At 40.0% G+C, this 27,820-nt stretch overlaps 2 protein-coding genes and 1 long non-coding RNA gene across 10 annotated transcripts; 1 reads left to right on the top strand and 2 right to left on the bottom strand.

The window, feature by feature from the left end:
- On the bottom strand, positions 1-7,929 carry LOC147166126 (flavin-containing monooxygenase 5-like). 2 transcript variants are annotated; one of them, XM_086088421.1, is made up of 10 exons: positions 7,801-7,929; positions 6,741-6,879; positions 5,191-5,379; positions 4,777-4,942; positions 3,253-3,395; positions 2,986-3,182; positions 2,131-2,278; positions 1,849-2,056; positions 1,022-1,094; positions 1-756 (listed from the first exon to the last, which is right to left on the bottom strand). In XM_086088421.1, the coding sequence occupies exons 2-10, from the start codon at positions 6,870-6,872 to the stop codon at positions 339-341; spliced, it is 1,674 nt and encodes a 557-aa protein (XP_085944547.1). In that variant the 5' UTR covers positions 6,873-6,879; positions 7,801-7,929; the 3' UTR covers positions 1-338. The 2 variants fall into 2 exon arrangements, with proteins under 2 accessions (XP_085944547.1, XP_085944548.1); XM_086088422.1 differs by lacking the exon at positions 7,801-7,929 and adding an exon at positions 7,171-7,414.
- Positions 7,574-20,833, top strand: LOC147166125 (uncharacterized). 3 transcript variants are annotated; one of them, XR_015096429.1, is made up of 6 exons: positions 7,574-7,683; positions 7,861-7,985; positions 13,834-13,998; positions 16,090-16,202; positions 16,889-17,119; positions 20,383-20,833. It is a non-coding gene; the product is annotated as an uncharacterized LOC147166125 (long non-coding RNA). The 3 variants fall into 3 exon arrangements; XR_015096428.1 differs by lacking the exon at positions 20,383-20,833 and having other exon boundaries at positions 16,889-17,524; XR_015096430.1 differs by lacking the exon at positions 20,383-20,833 and having other exon boundaries at positions 13,834-14,031; positions 16,889-17,524.
- LOC147166124 (flavin-containing monooxygenase 5-like) lies at positions 9,109-27,731 on the bottom strand. 5 transcript variants are annotated; one of them, XR_015096425.1, is made up of 11 exons: positions 27,641-27,731; positions 26,403-26,535; positions 26,149-26,337; positions 24,627-24,792; positions 22,443-22,585; positions 22,085-22,281; positions 20,417-20,552; positions 19,827-20,046; positions 19,689-19,761; positions 18,504-19,613; positions 16,651-17,105 (listed from the first exon to the last, which is right to left on the bottom strand). XR_015096425.1 is itself a non-coding variant. In XM_086088419.1 (10 exons), the coding sequence occupies exons 2-10, from the start codon at positions 26,532-26,534 to the stop codon at positions 19,247-19,249; spliced, it is 1,623 nt and encodes a 540-aa protein (XP_085944545.1). In that variant the 5' UTR covers position 26,535; positions 27,641-27,731; the 3' UTR covers positions 18,264-19,246. The 5 variants fall into 5 exon arrangements, 2 of the variants coding, with proteins under 2 accessions (XP_085944544.1, XP_085944545.1); XR_015096426.1 differs by having other exon boundaries at positions 20,480-20,552; XM_086088419.1 differs by lacking the exon at positions 16,651-17,105 and having other exon boundaries at positions 18,264-19,613.
- Positions 27,732-27,820: the final 89 nt, after the last annotated feature.

The raw sequence follows: 27,820 nt of genomic DNA, 5'->3' as shown, positions 1-27,820 counted from the left end.
TTCACAGTTGTAAGACTTTATTATGTTGACAATATCATCTGAAATTAAGGTTATTATTAAAAGAGCTGCCTTTTCATAGATCAATTAAAATACAGTACATTCATTTTTTTATGGATCTGCGTGCATTTTGATACTCTCTGCTGGTCAGATAATTCATTTGCAATTTTATACTTAGTCCCTTCATCAAAATATACATGTGCAAAAGCTAATAAAGAACACAGTGAATATGATTAACTGGTTTCATTGAACATGGTCAACTTTTCAGTCATTATCTGCTTTTTACCAGCTGCATTAAATATGATTTAAATGTGTTGCCAATGCCACCACTTATATTCATTTCAGTGTCCAATTGCAGGTAGGCGCACCTTGACCCAATCGAAAAGTGTGGAAGGGTCTTGTAGTAAGTCAGCCAGGCTTCTTCTATTCACATACGCGGCAACGCCCACGGTGGTCAACACTACGATCGGCCACTTCAGAGAGCGTTTGGCTTTGTCTTGGTCGCACGGTCGGGTCTGCATGGGCAGGGCAACCCGGTCCCACTGTGTCAGTATGGCTTGACGGGCTCCGGCCCATTTGCCGGGTCCCCGCAGACGGTACTGGTACGGGCTGATGGGGCCGAAAAGCAAGTTGAGGCCAAGCCTCGGATCGGTCAGCAGCAGCCGCAGGATGTTGGGCCTCACGCCAACCGCCGTCGCAATCTCATCCATGTAGTTCGCGTAGTCCACCTGGATGGTGTGTCTCTGACTGCTCACATATCTGGAAAATACAAGGTAAACGTCTTAGTGTTTATATCACAACCGTGGCTCTCCTTGCCCATACACGAGGGCATAGCAGTTCCTTAATTGTTGCATTTTTTTTTTCATTTCACTCAAGTGGTGGCATATAAGAAGCTTGCTTGTAAGTCAAATGTTGGCACTCTTAAGTCAAGGTACCACTATGTTGGCTTCACGTTGTCTCTAATGTTCAATTCCTATTGGTGTAATCATGTGTCCATATACTTTTTGTGTCATCATGGAATTACCTGTCAGCCATGACCTCCTGCTTACATGTGATGTCATCCAGCATGTCAGCCAATGGAGGGAGCTTGATGCAGCCTGATGACACCACAAAATATGACGTCTCAACTTTTTTACCCCCAACATATTAACAGATGCTGGAAAAGTAGTTATACCGTGTACTTACGTAAAATTAAGGATACTTAAGTTAAAAAGGACTGTGGTAAAAGTAGAGGTACTGATTCAACAGACTGGCATTCTTATGTACAAAAATAAAAAGTACAAATGAATTTTTGCTGTCAATTAGATACCTACGGAAGAGGATTAGGGCCAGTGAAGAGAGAAAAAAAAGTTTGGCAGGATTATCACTTTATTGTCAGGATTCTCACTTTAAAGTGAGAATTCTGACTTTATTCTCAGACTTCTGAATAAAAAATTCTGAGAATCATGCCAAACTTTTTTTTCTCTTCACTCGCCCTAATCCTCTTTCGTAGATAACACAAATACTCTCTGGTTCAATTTACTTTGTTATTGCCACTCGTGTTTTTATTTTACCTTACGAGTACCCAAGATCTCAAGTCAGTCAAGAGTTTAACCACATTTAATTTGAACGATGTTTGCCTTTTTAAAATTATTATTTATGTATTTATTTTACTCCCCCCCCCCCCCCCCCGGCAGCCTTTTTTTTTTCTTCCAAGCAACAGATTAGTGAATTATTTTGGGACATTTTGTCAAACATTTTCTGAGCGACAGTATAGCCTGCATTTGCCCAGGAACATATTAGCGTAAACGTAGCATAGCACAACTCAACCCATTTTGATGTATTCTCACCACAACACAAATTGATTCCTACCTTTGAAGACCCTAGTGGCCCACCTGGCCTGAATCTCAGAGATAGGCATGATGGCCCCCAGAGGCTGCACCAGTCCAATGATGGCCAGGGTGTGGCGCTCCAGCTCCGGAGGGAACACATACTTGTATAAAGACGCCTTGTTGTCCGTCACGGAGATCACATGCGGGGCCAGGAAGGGGAAGGAAAACCTGTAACCTGTGGCAAAAACCTGAAAACAAAAATAAAACAAGGTGCATTTGTGCCAAAATGATGATTATAAAGATGATGTTGTGGATGACCTACCACCAGGCCTACATCCTCCACAATGCTGCCGTCGTCAAATTCCACCGCGGAGTCTTCAAATCGTTTAATGTTGGGCTTCACCTGCACCGTCCCCGACAGGATACGGTTGGGAAGCTCGTCGTTTACGGTGGGATGCTGGCTGAACAACCTGTATTTAGATATTCGTATATTAGGCATTCCATATAGACTAGGGGTGGGAATCTTTGAATGTCTCACGATTCGATTCGATTCCGATTTTTGGGCATGCGATTCGATTAAGAATGATTTTTCTATTCGAAATGATTTGATTGACAATGATTTTTGCTTCAATCTATAGATGGGCAAGGAATTGTAATGATCTACTCCAGTCTGACTCGCTAATGCTAATTAGCGCGCTAGTCGCGGCACTTTTATCACTCAAAAGAACGTCTCCACGCTGAAAAAAAACCTTTTATTGGAATAACTTGATCGTGGCTTTTTCCTTCTACTCTCTAATGTGGCTACAACTTAACAGTGTATTAGACCGCGTGGAACCACACTGCCCCATAAGTGGCCAAATCGGGTACAACATGAACAGCGCTCCAAATAAAGGCACACACAGACAAAGGCAAGACAGTATAAAATTATTTAAATAAAATCGATTTTGGGACATTTAAAATCGATTCTGAATCGTACTAAATGAAAATTGCGATTCTTATGAGAATGAATTTTTTGGCACACCCCGAATATAGACATATATTATATATAGATGTAGAATACACACAAAGTGAAGTGCAGTACTTGGAGCATCTTACACCAGACGTGTTGATCATTTAAAAAATCAAAAATATTCCTTGACCCCCTTGAGTCGGCCATCACTCAAATACGTTGGTGTACCTGTGCCTGGGCTTCAAGCTGTACAGTCTGTGATTAAAGCGCTGGTTGAGTCGGCTTTCTGCCAGGCCGCAGATCAGTCCGAACGGAAGCAGGTTGCGGAGCAGCAAAATCAGTCTGTTGACAGCCAAGTCCAGAGGCACGCCGTTGTTCCCAACTCTGTTCAACACCCAAGCCCCCCTCCGGGTGCTCAGGTAAAGCTGAAAGGAGGGAACAAAAAGTGAGGCCATGATCCAAAGCATACCACATCATGTGTCTATTTCTTTTTACCTGCTTGGTGACCCTGCTGAGCTCTACAGCAATGTCACCTCCGGAGTTCCCGATGCCGACAACCACCACTTTCTTGTTCCGCCACTCCTCCGGTGTCTTGTAGTCGCGACTGTGGAAGTACTTTCCCTGGAACGTGTCCAGGCCTGGTTCGAACAAAACAGCAACCGACGTGAATCATTAATACGGAAAGAAACACTTTGATCCCTGAATATGCCCACAGTGGAAGTTCGAACGAGGTGAGGGTTCAAGATAAAAGAAGTAATCAGTGAGTCCTTGATCATGAGTTACATAAGGACACAAAAGTTGATTCCTACAAAAGGTCTTTGTGTTAGAATTGCATTGTACAGCACATCTGGAAAGTATGCCCAGGGCTTCACATTCTACACATTTTGTTATGTGACAGATTTATTCAAAATTTTCAATCATTTTTTTCCTCAACATTCTACACACAACAGCCTTAATGACAATATGAAAAGTTTTTTTTTCCAAGTTTATTAAAAATAAAAAACAAAAGTGGGAAAAAAGTTCCTGGACACATACTACACTTAGTTTTATTCAATCCAATGTATAAAATCAATGTGTAAAAATGACTTTTTCCCACATAATGACATGTTTTGGGTGTGCAAATTTAATTTAAAAAATACAGTAATTGAAATTGTTTCTTTTGAAGCATATTTTAACTTAACTATGTTGTCTTAAATCTCCAGTGGTTTGACTTCCAAGGCATATTTTCCCAGAAAAATCTGGTTTCCTATGTATTTATTTTTTATTTGTAGGTACATTTTTGCCTTTTATTTGGGTGTGTAGAAAATTGTGTTGCAAAATTCTAACTGACTTTTAAGGCCTTTTTTTCTATAAAATGTTGGTTTACAATTCAAAGTATTGCACCTTTGAGGCGTATTTTTATCGAACATTTTGGTTTGATTTTTTTTAAACTAATTTATTTATTTATTTTTTCACAAAATATCTTTGTACAAAAATCTGGGTTTCAAATTCAAACTTTATTCATTTGAAATTCTAATTGTGCAACCGCAGAGTATTCACAGCACTTCTACTTTTCCACGTTAGTTACAAATTCTTCACACAATGCCCCATAATGACAACATGAAGTTTAATTTTGATAATTTTTGACAAACTTATTAGAATAAAAATAAATGGACTCTAAACCAGGGGTGCTCAAGTTCGGTCCTCGAGAGCCCCTATCCAGCCTGTTTTCCATGTTTCTCTCCACTAACACACCTGATTCATGATCGGGATTGTTATCAGGCTTCTTGCTGATTAGCTGATCATTAGATTCAGATGTGCTGCAGGAGGGAAACATGGAAAACAGGCTGGATAGGGGCTCTCGAGGACCGAACTTGAGCACCCCTGCTCTAGACCAAGGGATGTCATTGATTTTTGGGAACGGTAAAGCCATTTGAATCTCTTTGAGGGTTATATAATTAAATAAACTACAGAGCACTGTGAACGCTTTCTTAACACACACCCCCTTTCCCCCTTCCCACCTTGCTTTAAACCTGGTACCTGGGAAGTCCTGGAGAGGCAGGTTGGGGTGGCAGTGGTGTCCGATGCAGACCATCACAGCGTCAAAGATGTGTTTACACTTTTTGCCCTCCTGGTTTTCCGTCTCCACGTCCCACTGGCCGGAACGGGAAAAATCAGCCCTCTGCTTAACCTGCAGGACTTTGGTCTGAGGGTATAAATTAAAAAAAAAGAGACGGAATGACTGGTGCGTAACATTATAGTAGTCATTTCCTGTTTAATACTGCTATTGTGTCGGACGTCGCTTATACATAACAGCAACACTGATGGGGAAAAAGCAGAAAAAAATCACGGAATTAAAAAAAAAACAGCTTTTACAGGAAGCGTAACAACTGCAAGTTGTTTGGCCTTGGCGGAGGTCTTCTCTGACTGACGTTTTAATGAATTTGTGCTTACATTGAAGCGAATGTGCTTGCGGAGCTTGAACTGCTCGGCGTACATGCGGAAGTAGTCCATGATGAGGGTGTTGTGCATGTAGTTGGGGAAGTGGGCCGGGATGGGGAAGTCACTGTAGCACATCATCTCTTTGGAGGTGTTGATGATGACGGAGTGGTAGATGCTGGCCCGGTTCGGCTCAGGGTTCTCCTGCAATGACGACCACACGTTGAAAAATGGACGTCACGAGAAGAATCAGAAAAACTCTCACTTTCTGTATTTAAGATGTGCAGAAACTTCTGTAGAAAATTATTTTGGAATAATCAATGATTGTTTTTTTTCAACCGTTTTTAAGTAAAAGTAAAAAAAGTACAGACTGAAATGTACTTAAGTGCAAAAGTAAAAATGATATTTGTATGTCAATTATTTATGATTGATAACACAATGACATTTTTTTTAAGCTTTGACTCTGGCTTTTATGCTATCATAATTGTTCGCATAGCTTTGTGAACTGACTAAAAATGATAAATTAGCATTAATGATAACACTGAGCTAATCACTGGGGGGGAAAGTACCAGACCAAAGGCCACAGTGTTAAATCATTCTGCCTCAATGCGCTACCTTGCTATTTCATAACAAACCAACTGTTAGCATGTTTGCGTTTCAGTACCTCACCAGAGTGCACAATGTATAATCCTTATCTAATTGCCTCAGTGCTTCTAAGTTCTAGCATCAGTTTAACTATTGTCTTTCACAATACTACCTGACCATAAAGGTTAAAGTTAAATCTTTATCAGTCTGCGCCAGCGTTTTTTCTATTCGGGTTAGCTTACTATCTTGCTCGATGTTAGCATACTAACTGCAGCATCATATTAGCATTTCTCTTTTTCAGCCAACAAAGGCTTTTATCAGATATATTTTCGTGGCTCAAACATGAAAGGATGTGTAGTCATAAGAGAAATGCTAGACAAATTAGCATCCATTTTTCAAGTCGTCGTAGTTGTATTTGATTGACAGTTAAGCAAGGCATGGTTTCATGTTGACATTGTTTTAGAGCTGTTATACACTTTAGTATTATATTATTAGTATTTACTTTTTATTTTTCACTTACGATGAGAAATAACTTAGCTTTTGGTTTTCTTAAAGATCTGACTACTTTATTTCTCAACATGGTGAAACATCGTCTGTCATGGGTTGATTTTGGTTTAATTGCTAATTTTAGGGTTTAGTCACGTTCTTTCACAAGTTTAATGATGTTTAATGATGATGGTGTTTATCCAAGGAACAGTGTTCTTAAGCTGGTTATGTTTACTTTTTTGTGTACATTTTGTAATCGTTTGCTCAATTGTTTTTAGTCTTTTCAAGTCCTTTTCGTAATCAAATAATGGTAAAATGTAATTCCACAGAATTTAATTAGCTGCTGCTACAAAGCTTTAATACTCAGGAATTGTAATAGTTTCTTTTTTTCCCTCTAGCACAAGTATGGGGGAAAAAAATTGGGTTAGTTTTCTTGTGACAAGAGTTAGATTGTGGTTGTACTTCGTTACTTCCCATCACTGCATTCAACCCACCTTGAACCTCCACAGTCCCCCGATGTCGTCGCTGCTTTCAAAACAGACGGGCTCCAGACCCTCATCCAGGCAGCACTTGATGCAGGCCAGGCCCGAGCTACCTCCTCCGATCACGGCCACACGACGAGGCATATTGAAGCTGCGGAAATTCAATTTTTTTTTGTCAAAAACATGCATAAACAGTTTTTCAGTCATCACAATGGGAAGTCCTCATCATGACCTTTAATTTGAGTTACGACTCAAAGTGGTTTGTTTGCAAAAACAATTCTCATTCTATTGTAAAATTTGACATGGGCGCAAAAATATTTTTGCACTCAATATAATAATTAAGAAATTTGATTTATATTACAATTCAAACTCAAACTCAGATGGCACAGGATGTAACTAAGTACAAATATTTCATCACCAGCCTATACTTGAGTCGTCATACTTGAATATTTATTTTTCTGAAGACACTTCATTTTTGTGCTCCTTAGTCAAAATAGGCTTGATATTTCAATTTCAAGCCCCTGCAGATGATGACAAAACGTAAAAAGACGTAAATACAAAGTATGTGCAGAGTATCGCGTGCAGTTTCCTCTCATTTTATCAAGTTATCAAAACGGGTAGACCTCAAATCAGTAATTATTTCTTTTTTACTTTGACTTTGTTTTTAAACACAATTATCTGTGTTTCCACTTGTGTACACAGTGTGAGTACTTTTGCCACCTCTGCTACTTTGTTGAACGCTGCCCAGCAACAAATGTGCTCTTTAAAAACGTGTCCCTACGACAAAGAGCGAATTTAACGAAGCATTCAAAGTGTACGTGATCCATGCAAAACACACGCACGTCCCCCACGCAAACGTCTATATGAGCACGCAGCAGCCTGAGTCAGACTTCAGAAACAACACGCTTCACACAACAACATAAACTCGATAATCAGGAATCTGGAATCTCCAAAGGTAGAGACTGCAAGTGAACGCAGCAAACTTGAGTAAACTCGTCTTTTGTGGCTACCAGAAAGTACCACAAAATATGACACGGCAACAAAAACAGACGACATTGACGTTATCTCTTACCCGCTTTGCACTCAAGACGAAGGGAGTGACTTGTATTTTTGTTTTGTCGTCTGCTCGCAGCGGCGCATGGAAGTGGGCGGAGTACTGGAGTCTCCCGCACTCGACTCTGACCCCTGAACTCATCTGGCAGCGTGATCTGCTGGAAAAACAAACAAGTTGGTCTCTCGCGCTGGATTCTACATTAGGTACACTTCTATAAGTTTCATATGGGCTTCTGCAACAAAATAACTTTTTTAGTTGTATTTTTTTTATACAGATTATTATCAAATACAATTAGTAATTACGACTATGAAAATGCCACAATCATATTGCAATTAAAATGATAATATAATATAAGCAGTATTGTTTTAATTAAATATATATTAAACAACATTTAAATTAGGGGTGTGCCAAAAATTTGGTTTTCACAAGAATCGTGATTCTCATTTAGTACAATTCAAAATCAATTTTATTTAAATTATTTTATACTGTCTTGCCCTTTATTGAGCGCGCTGTTCATGTTATACACAATTTGGCCTCTAAGGGGCAGTGTGGTTCCACGCTTTCTGATACACTGTTAAATTGTAGCCACATTAGAGAGTAGAAGTAAAAAGTCACGATCAAGTTATTTCAATAAAAGTTTTTTGTTTTTTTTGCAGCGTAGGAAGAGTATATGCCGGTGAGTAATGTTAACATGCTTCTCTGTATACATTCCTGAAGCGTTTTGTATGAGTGATAAAAATGCTGCGAGTAACATGCTAATTAGCATTATCAAGTCAGACTGGAGTAGATCATGACGATTCTTTGCACATCTATAAACTGAAGCAGAAATCATTGTCAATCAAATCGTTTGGAATAAAAAATCGATTCTGAATCGAAACGCAAACCCAAAAATCGGAATTGAATCGAATCGTGAGATAGTCAAAGATTCCCACCCCTAATTTAAATATAATATAATAAATTGATAGAGCCGTATAAAAATAATATTTTGCTGAGTTTGGATGACCAGATTTTGTTTCCTCAATATTGTATAACAATCTACCGGTAACATACATGGGTTTGAATGGGATTGGTTAATAGTGAACTTAACTACATCCCTATTTGCAAGAGGGTGTGCACACTTAGTTGTACAGGTTGTAGCTTACCTTAACGAATGTATGAATAATTAAATTAACTTCTCTTGGTCAGATTTTATTCCACAAAAAACTGACATTCAAACAGTTGTGTGTAGACTTTTGCATCCACCGTTTTATTTTTATTTCATATAATACAAATCTGTCAGTGTTATGTCTATGTCTTCTAAAATTAGAAGAACATGTGTGACCCCCCCCCCCCCAAAAAAAAAGGACGATGTTGCCTATGTGAATACATTAAAAAAGATTCGAATGAGCCCTAAAAACATGTAACATTGTTCTAAGAGAAGAAAGAGGACAGATAATGATGATGATTCTTGTAGAAACAAAAAGTCAGGATGGCAGTGCCTGACAAAAGCCCAATGAGCCCATAAGACATTTTCGTTGGTGCTTCCGGTTCGGCTCGCCGGCTTTGGAAAGGCTGCTGCACACGCTCCCACTGGGTGAGGATGGCCTGGCGGGCTCCGTCCCACTTGCCCGGTCCGATCAGCCGGTACTGATACGGGGTGCACGGGCCCAGCAACACCCGCCACGCCAACTTGGGGTCGCTCAAGAAGAGTCGCAAGATGTTGGGTCGAACCCCTGCCTGCATGGCTAGGGAGTCTCTGTATGGGAAGACGTCCACCTGGAGCTGGTTCTTCTCAGCATTGGTGAAACTGCAGACAAAGGAAAACTTGAGAGCAAATCAATCATTAGCAAAAGTCCTGGCGTATTTGTCTTTCATTTAGATCATCCACCCATCCATCCATATATCCATCCATCCATCATATGAACTGCTTATTCCTCACATGGGTCGCTTTACTTCCTAAAATGGGTTACCAGAAAATAAAAATATAGTTATTAAAGGATCTTTGTGCAGTTTGTCACTTTTTTTTATACTCGCGACTGCCACCTCTGGCCCAAAGCGTAACTGCAGCATCAGTGTAATTTTTTTAAATTAATCTAAATAATTGGTTAATTTACTATAAAAATGGTGACAAATTATTGTATACATTTCAATCAAATTTGATTAAATAACTATTTTAACTAATGTACTGTGAATAGCACAATAAAAAAAATAATTTTTTAAACTCCAATATAACTTGCAATTTGTAAAAAAAAAAAAAAAAACTATTCATTGTAAATAAATAGTAAAATAAAAAGTTACATAACTAACATTTTAAACTTTAATAATTAAATAATTGGTTGCTTAATTTAATGAAAATATAAAATAAGTAATAAGAAAACTTATATTAATTGTCAATTTAAAAAAATGGTTGATTTATTTTATATACATTTAATATATTACTTATACATTTAATTAAAAAAAAAACGATTGAAATTGGTTATTCAAATTATTCTCAATAATATATTAAACTTTTATCAATACATATGCATTTAAAATTTTTAGATTCGTTTTATTAGAGAATGGCAGATTTATTATCAATGACAAACTTAAAATAAAATAAAAAGTAGACACAAATTTAAACAACAGTGGCATACCATTTGCGCCTGGTTGCACTTTCTCTTTCTATATCCTTCATCATGGCCTCCTGTGAGGGAAGACGTATCAAACCTGCACCAGGACACAAAAGTAAAAACAGTGGATGGGTAGATGGTCAACTCACTAGATAGCATTTTTTTCTCAGTCATACCACCACTTGAGGTGACAATATGCTGGGCAGCACTGAGGTCTTGGTGAAAGGCTGTCTCTCAATATATCAAGTGACAGCAAAATTAAACTTTTCTGGAAATTATCCTGTAAGTAATGGTATGAATGTTTAAATTAAGCAAAGAACTGGCTGGACTAATAAGATCACACGTATGCAGTTTGGGGTACTGTCCTCTTGGTGGTGCCCAAGAACAACAAATGCTTTGTTAGTATCACCAGGGTCAGATAAGGTAATGTTGCGACTTTCCTTGTGGCAGTTCCAGATGTTCAAAAACGGGTCTTATAATAAAGCTTGGGTCGCCCCGAGTGATTTGTGGCCGGGTCATCAAGTTTATAGGAGGATGAGTGGGTACAAACGGTTAATAATTTCCATTGCTCTCCTGGTGAAACCAACAGGAGTCCAGCGTTAAGCTTATGAGTTAATTCACAGAGTTTGAAAGGAATGGGAGCCAAAATACAAGACCCAGTTCCAGCCAAGTGTCTGTCACTTTTTTTGTCACTTGGAATTCTTTCCTCGGGCTTCCTTCGTTACAAACAGGGTGTACACTGCACACCACGCTGAGGTTGAATGTTTGAGATGAACAGATTTCATTGATCTGCAGATGAGGCTGAAATGAGCAGTTGAGTTTCTAACTCATGGTGGGAATGACCAGGTTTACTTATTGTTGTGAGTTTATAGATAACAGGCCCGTTTGTTGGTCATTCTACCAGGTGTAGGGTCAGGTTAAATTGTTGTCATGGTGTATCTTTGGTGCACTGATAGCGGAACAAGACTATGCTGAAAGATGTTAAGGTATGCAGTGCGTTTTTAAATTAATGTGTTTTAATTAGGGGTGTCAGGCGATAAATTTTTTTTTTAATGGTAAGTAATCACATGACTTCAATAGTTAACTTACGATTTATCATAAATTTGATAACTTTCAAATGTACAATATTTTTTTCTGTTTTCATACTCTTGTTAACATAAAAGTGGAAACAAATGTTAATGCTAATAGAAATATTGCCGTATCTTTTAGTCTTTGATACAGTAATTTCATAATTCATAAAATTTAGTTAACATTTAAAGAATGTACTGCATTGTAAAAAAAAAAGAAAAAAAAAAAGAGTGTGATATTGATTTGTATTGAGGTAATTTTACTGCCACAAGATGTCATAATTGCATTTGTAAGATGTTGGTGACAGCTCTGTGCATTTTTCTTTTCATATTAAGAGCGATCTAATCTTTAACATGCAGCAACCTGTCAAATTCTGAACATTTTTAAAATTGTAAATTACAACTTGACCGCAGTCTCCACAAATATATGCATTATTAATACATTTATTACTGCTCAATGTTGACGTGGATGTGTCTGCTGCGTTGCAACTGGAATTCCCCCAAGTAAGGGGCGGTCATTAATCGCACGTTAAAACAATTAGTGGCGTTAAAGGAACAATAAATTAACTCAAAATGAATGCACTCATTTTGACACCCCTAGTTTTAATAAGTGTAAATGTGTCTGAAGGTAAAAGTAAATAAATATATTTTTTCTTTCTCCACATCCCGGATTTGCATTGCAGTTGGTTGGGTATGTGTATTTAGTTAGATTGGTTGTGTAAGAGTCAGTGACTCCGCAGGCTACTGTCTGTAGAAGCAAAAAGCCGTAAAGTTTGACATTGCTCATTGACATTGACATTGCTAGATAGACTGATGACTAAATGACATTTGGAACAAGTAAATGTTGGCATAAGTATATGAATCCACCTGTTGTCATACATAAGGACGCAGCCATTTTGTCAATTCTACCCCTTCTGTTGTTGATTGTTATTAACGTCAAAGTGCCCTCAGGTTCGCGTTGCGAACAGCACGACTCACCTGTTTTATGGGTTTGGTCACATAATACAATATTTCTCACAATGCTGTGTTCATGGCTTACTTGTGGGGGCACTTAGAACATATTGCAAATAAAGTTTTTGCCTTGAGTAGGCTACCTCTTTATTTAGTCTAGATGGCTAGCTTGCTAGCCTGCTAGCCAGATAGATATGTACTAACTAGGCAGTAGTTAGCTAGCTAGTGATGAGTTATTAACATTGTTTTTCAGTTTCAATTTATATTTTAGCCGTTTTGGATTTAGTTATAGCAGTATGGCTCAATGAATAGAATTGTATTATCTGTCTCACTCTCAGAAGAAGGGCAACGGGTTTTTACATTTGCTATCTTGAAGGGAGTCTAGGACCGGTCTCAGCCGGTCGGAAGGGAGGCACAGGCTGATTATTGTTTTTCTCTAATCTGATTTATACCTATGGGAACAGAAGGGGGGATTTTCTTGTATTCACTGAGTTGTAAACAAATGTACTGTGGGCTGATGGGAGGAGACTTTTCATATTCACCCACTTTTCAATAAATAATGATGTGCCGGAGTAGAGGACACACAATCTGAACAAGACCGCTGTTTGAGAGAGTTCAATTGTTGTCATCAAAAGCTTTTGATACCTTTGCAAAGGATCTCACCATTCAGTTAATTGAACACGCAAAGAGTACAATACTTACTATTGTATACTCTAACACTAGCTAGCTAGTAAGCTAGCTAGACACTAGCGATCTAGCTAGCTAGACAGCCGGATGGAAGTAATGAACCTTTAAAAACTCGTGTGGCCCAGCGAGCCTGCAACTCTGCCATGAGGTTGATGGCGCCCAGGCCGTCGATCAAGCCAATCACGACCAGCGTGGGCAGGGCTAGGCCAAGCGCAAGCACGTGTCGGTAGAGGCGGTGTTGGGGGCCTGGGCCGCACTTGCCCTGCAGGTCGGGAGGCAGGAAGGGGAAGCTGCAGCCGTAGCCTGTGGCGAACACCACTACGTCCACCTGCCGCACAAACGAAGAGGTCCACCGGCACATCACCAAACAAAGCTGATATACTTGCAGGAAGCCTAATTTCACTTCAGTAAACTAGTGGCTATAGGTAGCGATTTCAAACAGCCACAAACACACTCACCTCATGTATCACGGAACCATCATCAAAAATGGCGTCAGAAGCGGTGAAGCATTTGAGGTTGGGTTTAATCTGCACACGTCCTGAGATGATGCGTGCCGGCAGGTCGTCATTTACCACAGGCACCTGAGAAAAAAAGCTGACAACAACACAACACAGCATAGTACAGTAGTCAGTTAGTCTAAAAATCATTGCCATTATCGTCATCCCTCACCATATTGTAGTTCACTTTTTAGCTGAAATTGATGTTGTCATTTTTTTCAAATGGTCGCCTTACGCGTGTTTTGGTCTGATCCCATATAGTTGGTGATCAAAGGTCCGATTGAGCTCCTTCTCCATCATCTGGTTGACCCATGAAGGAAACAGCTTCATCTTCAAGGCATGCATCCGGGAGTTCCCAAAGAGGTCTCGTGGGAGGCCGCCGAGACCCACGCGGTTCAGCACCCATGCTCCGCTCCTGGTGCTGAGGTACACCTTAAACAAGACAGGTGAAAGATACTGGTAGGTTCTTCACTGACGTCTGGGGATAGCGTTACCTTCTCGGCAACTCGACTGATGTCCACGGCGATGTCGCTTCCGGAGTTTCCCATCCCGACCACCACCACCCGTTTCCCTTGTAGACCCTCGGGTCTGCGGTATTCCCAAGTGTGGAAATATTTGCCTTCAAAGCTCTCTATGCCTGAGACAAAACACAATAGATGCTTTAGGTCTGGCTGACTTTAATTTCAGTAAGTCTCTTCCTGGACTCTTGGACCTCCCGAGGGGCATTTGTGAGTTTATTCCTTCCCTGCCAACACACCCATGTAAGGCTCATGTGGGTTGGATATGGGCTGGTGAATGAGACCCATCTGGGCTGCCCAGCTGGGCCCCAGACCATTTTGGCCAGGGAGTTCATGGTGGCCCCATGTGGAAGTTGGGCCTCATATAGGCCCTAGCTAAAACCCACATGGGCAACCCAGCTAAGTCCCACTTTTGTTGTTGATTTTCCTATATCTTTGTGTCTGTTTGTCATATATAGACACTTTTCACTGACCTAAATAGACTAGAAACACAATTTGTGAAAACTAAAACTGAACATACTGTAATTAAATCCTGTAAACCGGGTGCAATAGATGGGATCACAGCGCTAGCATAGAAGGATGTCGTGTTTGTACGGTACCTGGAAAGTCACTTAGTGGCAGGTGTGGCGAAGTGTAGTGTCCCGCGCAGACCATCACGGCGTCGAAAACGTGACTCTCCCGCCGGCCGGCGTGGCGCTCTGTCTCCACCTCCCAACGACCGGTGGCAGCAAAGTCAGGTGTCTGCCTTACACCCACCACAGTGGTCTGAATGGACACAATTGAGACTTTGTTAGAAACTCATTAACTGCTATGCCAGGTAAAATAATGGACACTTGACTTATAGCCATCAATGGCAATTCATGTCTTAGAAAGTATTTAAATTTGCCATGAGATGTTCAATTGGGAGAGTTTAGAAACTTGAACACTTTCTATGGGAATAACCTGGCAATTTTAGGTCATTCAAATGTGTGCATACACAGTAAATTCTGTAGCGTAAATTTGACTCTATGAAGTAAAATTGACTCTGTTTAGAGTGGAACCAAACAGTTTGACTGAAGGTCGTGAGTTCATTCCTCAACCCTTGAGTGACTTTTTATCCCCAGTTCTTTATTTTACTCTCTTCCAAGTGTAAATATTAGCCTACCGGTACTCTAAAACTGGGTCTATTTGGTCCCACTTAAAATAGAGTAAAATATACTCTAGAACTAGATTTTGCAATGAATGTGTTTTAACAAAGATTGCGGCCATAATTTGTTTAACAAAATAAAAATTCCCTTATTATCCCTATCTTCATTTTCCCCACTAATTCCCCGTGTCAAGTTAGTGGCTTATCCACCTGGAAGCGGATATGCTGCAGCAATCCGAAGGACCGTGCGTAGAGTCGCAGGTAGAGCAGCACCTCGGAGTGGTGCATGTTGTTGGGGAAGTGGGCCGGCGGCGGGAAGTCGCTGAAGGCCATCATCTCCTTGGAGGTGTTGATGACCACCGACTGATAGATGTTAGCTCGCCCTGGCTCCGGTTCCTCCTGAAAGGATCTCACATTAGAGGATTAGTGGGCCAGGGATATGCACTGGAAACTGGGTGGATTGGATACTAACTGATGGAAAACATATATATGTTATCTCATTTAAACACATATAACCTGAATATTTAATACCTACGTGTATACTTATTCAACATAGTGTAGTAATAAGGTATTAGAATGTTTGTTTTATATTGATGTTTAAATAAGAAGGAAGGCTGCATGTAAGGTAACATTTGGAATTTCTCCAGGAATGGAAGAGTGGGTCACTTGCCCCAATGTTGAGAAAACTTGTCAAACTTGGGGAGCGGGCTCAATTTGCCCACAAACTTGTAAAGCCTGTAAACACATTTTGTTTGAATGAATACAATGAGACCTGAGACCTTTAGGTCAGAAGGAGTGTTTGTGGCTGATTTCTCCTTTTGCAAAATACACGTTTTGACTGAGTCTGTGCTTTTTCCTTTATCCTAAGAGCAGATTTTGCTTTAACCCTGACATACAACGTGGTCCTTCGAGCCGGATGCCAAAAGATTCTCGACTCCGGGGGTGCTTCTGACGACAACTGAAGACTGTGCGCACAGCCAGACTAGGTCTGTCCAAAAGTCCACTTTTCCCGCGGCTAATTGGTTTGTTGGTTGCCTCCCTGGATTTGGTGATTGATGGCATTCGATTGAGCACCATGCGTGAGTGTAGTTTTGTTATTTGCTGGCGTGATAAAGTGATAGTGAGGTTGAAATCCCTTTTGTGGCTCATATACTTAAAAAAAAAGGCGAAACAAGGGAACTTGCGCTCAAGGGGGGTTGAAAATCCCGCCCGTGGCCCGAATCCTGAGGCAAGATTGGGTTTGAATCTTAGAGTTTTATGCTTAAAGGAAGAGACATTTTAAAAAAGTGTTTTGAAAATGTAAACTTTGAATATATATGTGACAAGGGTCACGGGGGGCCCTAGAGCCTATCCCAGCTGGCTTCGGGCAGTAGGCGGGGTATATATATATATATATATATATATATATATAAAGCACTTTTGACAAAGATGGTAATAATGGTGATAAAATCATCATATTAATTATTAACAAGAATAGAAATGCTATTATAATGTTCTTCATGTTTGTTCATTTTTTGTACAGTCTTTGTCTTTTTGCTTGCGGTTAGTTTCTCATTTTTCATCAAGACATAATAACCAACGAACCAACCAAACAGTAACTAGATATGCAATAGAGGTGTAACTATTTGAATCGGGGGGCTGAAGAATCTCCACACACCTTGAATCTCCACAGACCGCCAATGTCAGGGCCGCTCTCGAAGCAAGTGGGCTCCAGACCTTCATCCAAGCAGGACTTGATGCTGGTGAGACCCGAAGGCCCCGCGCCGATCACGGCCACCGTCTGAACCATGCTGCCGACTGATGGGCCTTGGACTGGAGGGCAGTGACCACACACACCTGATCGAGTGGCTGATTAACTGACTGACTGACTGAGGGCCTGTGCGGCTTTGCTGCTGGTAAATATGTAAGTGGGAGCAGCTTTGAATGGCATACAGACGGCAATACAAATATTCATTTGCATAAAAATACACCTTCCGAGCTGTCATGGAACAGTATTTCATTTTCATTTCATTAGCTTAAACTCATAACTTGTAAGCCATTGAAATATTGAAAGTATTTAAAAGTAATGTTTGTCGTGAGCGTTCATGACCGTGGCCACCTGAATACCACAGCAAACCTACTCCTTTATTTGTCAGCCCAACATTGAGCTTAAGTTGATGAATAATCACAGTGGATAAGTGTTAGAAATGTGTAACTCTTACATGTGAACGATGTTTGGAAACGTCAAACTATTATCATCATCCGTCTTCAATCTGAATGTTTAATTTGTGATCAGTTCATGGAGTAAATTGCCGCCATTTTGACTTTGCCCATTGGTACGCACATTCTTCTGTACACTTTTTATCTGGACTCTGATCCAAATTGTATTGCTTCTTCCTCCTTCGCATGTGTCCCGACATCGAAATACTAACTAAAATAGTCACTAACTAACTTACTAGCATACAACAATAGCAGCAACAACAAGTAATGCGCTTATACATTTCATTTCATTTCATGTCTCTGTAGCATGATGTATTCACATTACAAACATAATAGCTGGCTTGCTAACTAGCTAAAACATCATGTTGCCTCGTGTTGTTTAGATAGTTAGTGATCTAGCTAGCTACGCTTACTATCAAAACATGTTGTCGCACGTAAAGTCAGTCCTATTCAAAGGGAATTTTATTTCAAAAATGTTATGTAAATCTTCTCAGTCATTACAATAGCCTGTCAATAAAATGGTACGTCTGTTCTACAACTTGTTTCGCCGGGGAGGCAAGTGTTTTGTCCCCGAGTTATTTATAGGTTTATTTGTTTTGATTTCATGATTGTTGTTTGATTGTATGTTACATATTGATTTTCAAGGCGACATGGGTTATGGTCTACTTTTGGAGAATCATTATGTATGAGTGAGGGGGGGGGGGGGGTATTCCTTGGTATGACGAAAGGTTTTCGGGGTGCACCAGGCACAACAGGTTGAGAAACCACTGGTTTAGATGTTACAGTAGCTCGCTAACTGTCTAAACCAGTGGTCCCCAACCTTTTCTGTACCACGGACCGGTTTAATGTCTGACAATATTTTCACGGCCCAATCTAAAGGTTTAGCTGATAAAAACAAAATAAAATGACAAGAAAAAAACTGTGGTATTTTCTCTATAATAATAATGAACGTAAATTTACTGTGTAATCATGTGCAACTTTATTAACAGTGTCCGTAACGTCGCACCAACAACAGAACATCACATGAGCAACATCGTTTCTGCCCCAAAACAATGCAACACACTCTGGTCTGCTCTCAGTGCACTTGCCTGTGTGAACGTGGTGGTCATCAGCAACTTCTTCTGCCCCTCATGTTCACGTTGTTTCCGTTGAAAATACTCCAAAGGCTTGTCTTTTGCTGTGGGGTGCTTGCTCTCCAAGTGGCGAACCAGTTTTGAAGGCTTCATCGCCTCATTAGAAAGCCGGTCACCGCATATTACGCACAGCGGGCGTGGTGCGTGGGAATCGCCCGTGGCGATAAATCCATATTTTAAATACGATTCTTGATACTGCCTGTTAAAGGCAGCTTTCCCTTTTTTAGAGGGTCCAGGTTCCTCTTCTGTCCCTTCATTGGACCGTTTCCCCTTCGCAAAGAAACTTTTTAAAGAAGTTTGTTTTTTGCTCATTTTGCTAGCTTGGAATTAAATTTAGCGTAACGTATCATTTGACGTGTGGTGTAGCGGCCTTGAAGTGCGTCAAGTGAGACGGATGTAACAGACAGAATCCGGCCACTTTTCAAAATAAAACATCATTTTCGAAAAAAATAAAAATAATGCAATATTTTTTCTTTCGGTACCAAATGACCCACGGCCTGGTACCAAATGACCCACGGCCCGGTACCGGGCCGCAGCCCGGTGGTTGGGGACCACTGGTCTAAACAACATGTTGCCTCACACACACTGCTTCGTTGAGGTAATGTAGTAACTGCATTTATAAACCAAACAGTGCATGATTAAAAACATTTAGTAGTATACTATCTTAGAATATTTCAAGTCATGTAGCGCAGAGTCCGTTAAATATTATAGAAGCAACCGTACAGCAAGGCTGCACTTGAGAAAAGCACCATGCTCAATTTGGACGGTGTTCTCGGTCTCGGTACCAATCTGATCTTAAGGGCTTTCGGTGCCACTTTTGTGTTGAATGGACGAACCACCCGGTCCCACTGAGAGAAGATGGCCTGGCGAGCACCGGTCCAGTAACCCGGACCCTTCAGTCGGTACTGATAGGACGTGCAAGGTCCAAACAACACCTGGAACGCCAGTTTGGGATCGCTCAGAATTAGCGGCACCACATTCGGTTTAACCCCGATCTGAGATGCCACTGAGTCCAGGTAGGGCATGTAGTCCACTTGGATGGGTGTCCGCTCAGAACAGGCGTACCTAAAAGAGGGCAAACGCCGCTTGTTCAAACAAAGGCGGCAATGGACAATGACATTGGCTGCATTGTTTTTGTACCGTTTGTGCATGGTTTCTGTTTCTGTTGCAATTTCATCCAACATCATCTTCTCGGTAGGTAAATTTGATAAACCTACAGAAGAGAATTTAATACTTATTGGCAACTTCCTACAATCAAGTCTACCAGACAAGGTTTACCTTTGAAAACTCTGGTAGCCCAGCGGGTCTGTATCTCTGCCAGCGGCGTGAGAGACCCCAGGCCATGGATGAAGCCCACCACAGCTAGCGTGGGTCTGGAGAGCCTGGGCGGGAACACGTGCTTGTAGAGGCACAGGCGGTAACCCGACTTCTCATGCAGGGTCGGAGGCAGGAAGGGGAAACTGTAGTTGTAGCCTGTGGCGAACACTACCACGTCCACCTTGAAAAAAAAATAAAATAAATTTTCACTTTTTTGCATTTTGTGACGTTAACGGCATCATGAAGACCAAAGAATTTACGAGAGAGGTTAGGGATAGTGTTGTAATGATGCTAAACTAGCTGTGGATTTGTGTTTCCGTTTTGGGCCCTTATTTAAGATTTTAGGTCAAATTCTAACTTTGTTTGAATTCTGAGTGTCTGGTCTATTATTTGTTATGCCAACACGTGATGTAGTTTCATTTAGCAACAGCCTTCAAATTGTTTTAGTGGTTAATCTGTCAACAACAGCGGCGATAATCTGAGATCATGTCAGTCACCACGTGTTTTCTCTTTCCAGGTTTATTTGAAAGCCATTTATTATCTGAACTTACCTGGTCTACAACACTTCCGTCGGCAAAGATCAAAGTGGAGCCGCGGAACTCCTTGACGTTTACCTTCAACCGAATGCGACCGGAGAGGATCCGAGCCGGTAGTTCATCGCTCACCACGGCGTTTTGCTCAAAAATCCTTAGAAAGAGAGAGAAATAATAATAAAGATTTTTTAAGATGTTAAGTAACGATATCATTTTTTATTGTAAAGTAATAGCTGCTTTTCCACCAACAAGCCCATGATCTTTGAGTTCTGGATAAAGGAAGTTCTTGGTTATAAATTCCACAGGGAATTTATAATTTGTGTTTCCACAGCGTCTTAGAGTTCTCTGTAATTAATTCAAATGAGTTTTATGACGTATGAGTTTGATGAGTCCAGCCGATGTAACCCCATGGTCAGTGCATATGGGGGACCAAAACTGGCCAAATTCAAAATAAATAAATGACTAAATAAATAAACAAATGACTAAAAGTGAAAATAAAAACGGATATAACAAATATAATTAAAAAATGTAATCCTCAAAAATACATATAAATAGAAAAAAATATTTTTGTATTTATTTTTATATTTATTTTTGGAATCTCGTTTTTTTTTTTTTTTTTTTTTTTAACTTTTATTTGTTTATTTGTGCATATATGTATTTTTTTTTGTTATTTTTATTTCCATTTATATATTTTTTATTAAATTTTTGAAAATTATTTGTTACATCTGTTTTTATTTTCACTTCTATTTATTTATCTATTTAGTCATTTATTTTGAATTTTGGCAGTTTTGGTCCTCCATAAGTGCAGCCTGTCCCCTTTAAAGTTTAAAGTTCCAGGTTGGCTCAGCAAGCCCCTGCTGCTGAGATAGTACTCAAATGTCCCCTGGGGAATTTAATTACCCCGGAGATTTTTGTCGGTGGAAAAACGCGCAAACTGAATTTTACCAAGGTAAATTGAAAAGTTCTCCAAAAGTTCCAGCGGTGGAAAAGCCCCTAATGATAGCAAATATGTTTTTTTCATTAAGCTTCATTGACTTGAAAATGTATTATTATTTTTTCGCAATCTTTACAAGAACAATTTATTTTTTGGGGGGGCTAAAAAAAATCGGAATCTTACACAAATAAAATTGTATTTTTCCAAATGTGTAAAAGTTTAACAAGGAAACAAAGTTGTATTTTGACACATGAATATACAAAATACTATTTAATTCTCGTAATATTACACCTTTTATTTTAAAATAAAAAAATTATTTTAAATTTAAGAACACTCCTTTTGTCCTAAAGAAAAAAAACCTTGATTTTTTCTGCCTTTTTCCATTTGGCTGTTCTGTATAAATGGTGCAGCAATAAATGGGGGGAACAAATTTTACAAAACATTTTACTGATGATAGTATCAGAGCCATAACGAGACTGGAGCCAGCGTGCAATGCAACTGCGCAATTCTGGGAAAGGGGTGCGTAGTTTAACACCCGACACTCACTTCTCCCGCCCAGTTGTGTTGAGAGCACTTGCCACTGTCCGACAAAGTCGCCCACGTCACACCAGACAGATTGCAGTGTTGCTGTGTGAAAAGCGTTTATCCCACCTGACTGGATTCTGTGTAATAAAGCAAATAATTGCGTAGTCTTCCGTCACAGCTCTGATACTACCTCCAAAAGCTTGAAGAAGGAATTGTGACATTGGTACCCATGTCTTGGCTTCAGTCCATACAGCTCATGATTAAAGGCCCGGTTAAACATCTTCTTTGCTGTCCTGCCGCTACGAGAAGGGAAACGTCTTTGCAGCATCGCATCCACGCGGGAGGTGTACAACATGTCCACCGGGAGGCCCCAGGGTCCCACGCGGCTCACCACCCACGCGCCGCTCCTCGAGCTCAAGTACACCTGCAGGTGCAATTGTAACTTTTTAATAAATTTATTCATATGTATTATGATAAACAGGTTAGGCTTACCAAATCAGGTTGATATACAAATAAGAAGTGTGGGTTGACATTTATTGTGGTTATACCAGTTAGAGGTGTAATGCTAATACTTAAGAAACACACCTTTTCAGCAACCCGGCTGATATCCACCGCAATGTCGCCTCCGGAACTCCCGATCCCGATAACAACCACTCTTTTCCTCTGCATGCCCTCACTGTTTCGGTATTCCCAGCTATGAAAGTACTTGCCCTTAAAGCTCTCTATACCTGGACCAAAGCCAGAAAAAGCAAAAACAAAAAAAAGAAGAAGCTTGTCATCCGATGATGTCTGTCAAGTTATGGACAAACGTTACACAAGATTTTGCTAAATTGAGAAAAAGGGTCCTGTCACAAATGGTGAATATCTGAGAGGAATCGACTCCCTTAATTACCTTTCAATGCCAAAAGATCGAAGAAGTGCCAAAGCACTTATTTTGTATACATGAAGCTCTTCAGCTCAAGTCAACATACGCTCTAAAAACATTTGGGTCAAAAGTAACCCAATTATGGATCAAAAATGGATCAATCACTTTATTGGATCAATTTGACCCAATTTTGTTGGGTATATATATATATATATATTTAAAGACCCAATTTTTGAACCAAAGTTGGGTCAAATTAACCCAAGTAGAGGATTTGACAAAACTTTATGGGTTGTTATATACAAAATTATATATTTTTTCTTGTGCTAAACAACCCATAAAGTTGGTTCAAACTGACCCAAGTAGAGGATCTGACTTTACTGTCTGGGTTGTTTTATAGAAAATTATAAATTTTTTTACTCAAAGTTGGGTCAAATTGACCCAAGTAGAGGGTCTGACCCAACTTTCTGGGTTGTTTTATACAAAATTAACTTCTGTTTTTGTTGTTGGTAGAAATCAACCCACCCAGAAAGTTGGGTCAGACCCTCTACTTGGGTCAATTTGACCCAACTTTCTGGGTTGTTTTATAGAAAATTACCCAATTTCTGAAGCAAAGTTGGGTCAAACTGACCCAAGTAAAGGATCTGACCCAATTATTTGTGTTGTTTTATATAAAAAATGTTTACTCAAATTTGGGTCAAATCTGTCCATTTTTTACACATAATTGGGTTATTTTTTACCCAACTGTTTTAGAGTATAGTTCCTTGGCACCAAGCGAAAAACAGAACAAAAACACCAACTAGAAAAATTTCCGCGGAAATTTGGAATGGGCCTGCTGACTCACGTGGAAACACGCAATAAAAATAAAATTTAAACCATTGAAATCGCTCAAGAAATGTGGAAGTTAACCATAATCAACAGTATCTTACTGCCCCTTTACGAAACATGCACATTCACGCACACACATTTGATTTTAAGTTGTTAGGAGACGTCACGCAGCAACATTCCATTGATTTTGTATAGGATTACGCTCACCTCAAACAAAAGCCTTTCACGATTTAACGGTTGAAGATGCAGATTCCAGAAATGGCTCGTTAGAACGGCAAGGGTTTAGGGAACGCGAGCATGTTCTCAGTTTTTTAATCGGATGAAAAATGACCAAATGAGAGCAGGTTGAAAACATATGATTGATCGAAAATGAAGAGGGAAAAACGGCGAAAATAACATTGAAAAGAGATCGAAATAGTCCGACTTCTCCTCGCTTAAAGTGAAAATAAAGGTACTAAATGACACTTTAGCCAAATAAAACTTAGTTTTTCAGAAAGCAGAGGCTTGTGGCTACAAAATGTGCGAATTTGATGTCTAGTGAGCAAAGATTGTGGCCATAATGACGAGTTGAAGTGAAACTTGAAATCAATATTTTCCCTGTCTACACTCTGTTTCTTAATTTGTCCGCTCTAGCCCATGCAATACACACCAATGGGATAAAGTCTATTTCACTCACTGTCTTTGAACCCGCACAGGGGGGAGAGCTTTCATTCCTTATTTATTTTTTTGACACTGAGCTAAAGATGGGAAAAATTCCAACAAAATGAGCTAAAATTCATATCGGTCGGTTAACGTATGCGCGCGCAGCGTGTCGTGGAAAAAGGTGCTTGTTTGGAGTTGATCTCTTTCGGTTTCCCATTCATTCCTATGCGACTTTTTTTGGGAATAGCGTCGCCGTGGTAACTGGGAATTCCTAGAAAAATAATAGCGCAGCGTGTCAGATCGAGCCGCATCGTTTGATACCTCATTTGTCCCGGTGCGATCTACGGATGATTAAAACCTTTTCAGGTGTTTTACGTTTGTCCCCACAAATAGCAAGGGTTCACTATATGCACAACAACCAATGACAATATGAGTACCTGGAAAGTCTTTAAGTGGCAGATGGGGTGTGGTGAAATGTCCCGTGCAGACCATCACAGCGTCAAAAACCTCACTCTCCCGCCGGCCGTCGCGTCCCTCGGTCTCGACCGCCCACTGACCGGTGTCGGCAAAGTCCGCAGTCTGCTTAACGCTGACTACAGCGGTCTTGGAAAAAAAAACACAAAAACAAACATAAATGCTTATTTCCAACCTATGCTCAATACTTTGTTGACCTTAGGGCAGAAATTACAGCCTCAAGTTTTGAATGTGATGCCAAAAGATGGGCACATGTATCTTTGGTCAGTTTTGCCCATCCGTCAGACTGGAATGTCAGCTATTTTCACATGTTTTGTCTTGTCAAGCGATAAACACGGCACTCCCTGTCTGTCGTTCATTACGTACAGATGATATAGTAGCAGCCCAAGGCGCAACTGAAGTGACATTGAAGAATGTGCCTGAACTTGACTCGTTTTAGTGCAGCCTAGTTTGTTATATGTGAATATTATTCAACTGCAATACAACCGTTTACTGCCATAGCGTGCATATTTCTCAAGTATTTTCAATTGATCTTGCACAGCTTCTCTGTGAAATTAAGGTTTGTAAACTTACTCTAGTGACCAACAGATCCCTATAAATGGCGGTGTTGCTTTGCTTTGGATGTTAAGAGGCAGTCAACCTAAAACTGTATAGTGTGTCGTATTTTCCGGACTATAAGTCACACTTTTTTTTCATAGGTTGGCTGTTCCTGCCATGTATATTCTGGAGTGATTTATACATGAAAAAAATATATACCAGGGGGAATATGATTTCACAGACAGCCACAAGAGGGCGCTCTAGATTTATACTATATATATATACTTAATGCAACTCCAGTATGATTTATGTACATTTTTTTTCTACCTTAATTATGCATTTTTGGCTTGCCCAGTGTGACTTATACTTCGGTGCGACTTATAGCCTGGAAAATACGGTATACATGTTCAGGTTGACTTCCTCTTAAAATCCAAAGCAAAGCAACACCGCCAACTATAGGGATCTGTTGGTCACTAGAGTAAGTTTACAAACCTTAATTTCCCAGAGAAGCACAAGAATACGCGTTATGGCAGTAAACGGTCGTATTGCAGTCGACGAATATAAACGTCCATGGCAGTGAATGAGTGATAAATAGAGTGAAGTGAATGAGTGAATGCAAGTTTTTCAATGGATCTTGCACAGCTTCTCCGTGAAATTTAGGTTTGTAAGCTAACTGTAATGACCAACAAATTCCAATAGATGGCGGTGTTGCTTGGCTTTGGATTTGAAGAGGAGGTCAACCTAAAACTGTATATGTTGCATTTGCCCCCACTCGTCTAATCGCAGCATTGTGATTAATGTTTTTTAGGCCCATTCCGATTCCAATATTTGGCAGAATAAAATTTAGATAAGCGATTAATTAAAAATAAATAAAATAACTCCTCTATTAATTCCTCTTTGGTCACTTAACACAACAACTATAAAGGTTCTGGGATACTGCACACCCACCTGGAAGCGGATGTGCTGCAGTAGGCCGAAGTTCTGCGCGTAGAGTCGCAGGTAAAGCAGCACCTCGGAGTGGTGCATGTTGTTGGGGAGCTCTGCAGGAGGCGGGAAGTCACTGAAGGCCATCCTCTCCTTGGAGCTGTTGAGGACCACCGACTCGTATATGTTGGCCCGCCCGGGCTCCGGTTCCTCCTGTTGTGCGTCGACAACAAGTTGCTGCATATTTCAGTCCAGAGGGTTAAATTTCTCAAGCAAACCTTGAATCTCCATAGACCTCCGATGTCAGGTCCACTCTCGAAGCAGGTGGGCTTCAGACCTTCTTCCAAACAGGATTTAATACTGGCCAGGCCTGAAATCCCGGCACCGATCACGGCTATCTTCTGAACCATGCTGGAGACAAAATACGCCGTGGGTTCAGCGCAGTGTCTGTTTGCTACCAAGCGTGATGTGCTGCATTCCAGTCATACGTGTATATGTGATTGGTTGATGATGGTAGTTTTCAGACAGGAAAGGAGTGTAACGCTTAACGCCTGACATTTACTTCTCCCGCCCAGTTGTGTTGAAAGCAGTTGTTGTTGACATCACCTCAATCAAATCCTTTTATTTATATCTATTTCATAGATATTCTATTTATTTTGTCTAGTTATAATTCAATTTTGTTGCCGATTTTAGGGTGTAATTGCACTTTTGGCCAATAGATGGCAGCACACTATTGCATTTAACACTGTAAAATTGAATGAACAATAGTGAAGAATTTCAAGATCTGTTTTATTTTTGATGGAGAGATTAGAAAGAGATTATCATTGTTATTAGATTTTTTTTTTAATCTCAGTCCTCTACGATCCTGCGTTTTATGCCTTAAGAAAGTTACAGCTATAGGTCGTAAATCTAAAAACATGACCAAACCTTGAAAACAGGTGAGCTGTGATGGTCGTTACCAGAGCTCTAAGGCGCTGTGATGTCATTTTTATTCGATAACAAGGCGCAAAATGTTCACCAATGAGTTTGATAAAAACAGGTGGTTTTTTTCTGCTTAATTCATATTCCACAAACGCAACATTAATCAAAATACCGCGTTTACACTAGTAAAGCCACCTATTTCATATGATTGTAAAGAACATTTTTGTCTTCTCCTTTAATTAATGCCTCCCTTCATTTTAATGCCTGAACATGTCATGAACATCACTGCACCCTCTTTTTGTCTTGAGCATATGCCAGTTGCAGGAATGTAAAAAAAAAAAAAGCCACTTTTTCCCCATCACTTTTGAAAGCTTGGCAGAGGTCTGCACCCCCTACTGAGTTCTATCCCAGTTTTTCCACATTATTTATTTCTCTGCATGTTATAAAACAAAAAGAAAACATTCCTATATGCGTGCAATAGATTTCCGAGCGGAAATGATTTGTATAAAAAGCAAGCATGATTGAAGTGTGGATGATGTAACACAAACAGGAATACCGTGCATTAAAAACAAACAATATACAGCAAGCACAGTACCTTGGAAGAGAAAAGTAGTCCTTCAAGGCACAAAATGATCTCCCGTGACTTCATTCCTGCTCACATCAACAGCTTAAGTGACTCTTCAGTCTTTTTTAAGATAGTCAGATGTGTGAGTGTGGTTTTAATAGTCTTATTTTCACTGACCACGCCCTCGTTTCTGCACAGTTGTCATTTGGA

Source organism: Leptonotus elevatus, chromosome 11 (assembly GCF_054856555.1).
Source record: "Leptonotus elevatus isolate MCC_2025b chromosome 11, RoL_Lele_1.0, whole genome shotgun sequence".
NCBI lineage: Eukaryota > Metazoa > Chordata > Actinopteri > Syngnathiformes > Syngnathidae > Leptonotus > Leptonotus elevatus.
Note: the sequence above shows the minus strand (reverse complement) of the source record. Positions and strands in the feature narration are given on the sequence as shown.

Bases quoted from the DNA above. Each gene is read 5' to 3' on its own strand.
- LOC147166124 (XM_086088418.1), bottom strand. From the start codon at position 18,860: ATGAGCAAAAAACAAACTTCTTTAAAAAGTTTCTTTGCGAAGGGGAAA. The intron at 14,856-15,426 runs GTGGATAAGCCA...GTGTCCATTCAG, and splicing joins TGCAGCATATCCGCTTCCAG to ACCACTGTGGTGGGTGTAAG. The intron at 13,670-13,807 runs GTAAGGCGACCA...TGTTGTTGTCAG, and splicing joins GGGATCAGACCAAAACACGC to CTTTTTTTCTCAGGTGCCTG.
- LOC147166126 (XM_086088421.1), bottom strand. From the start codon at position 6,872: ATGCCTCGTCGTGTGGCCGTGATCGGAGGAGGTAGCTCGGGCCTGGCC. The intron at 4,943-5,190 runs GTAAGCACAAAT...TTATACCCTCAG, and splicing joins GCAAGCACATTCGCTTCAAT to ACCAAAGTCCTGCAGGTTAA. The intron at 2,057-2,130 runs GTAGGTCATCCA...TTTTGTTTTCAG, and splicing joins TGGAGGATGTAGGCCTGGTG to GTTTTTGCCACAGGTTACAG.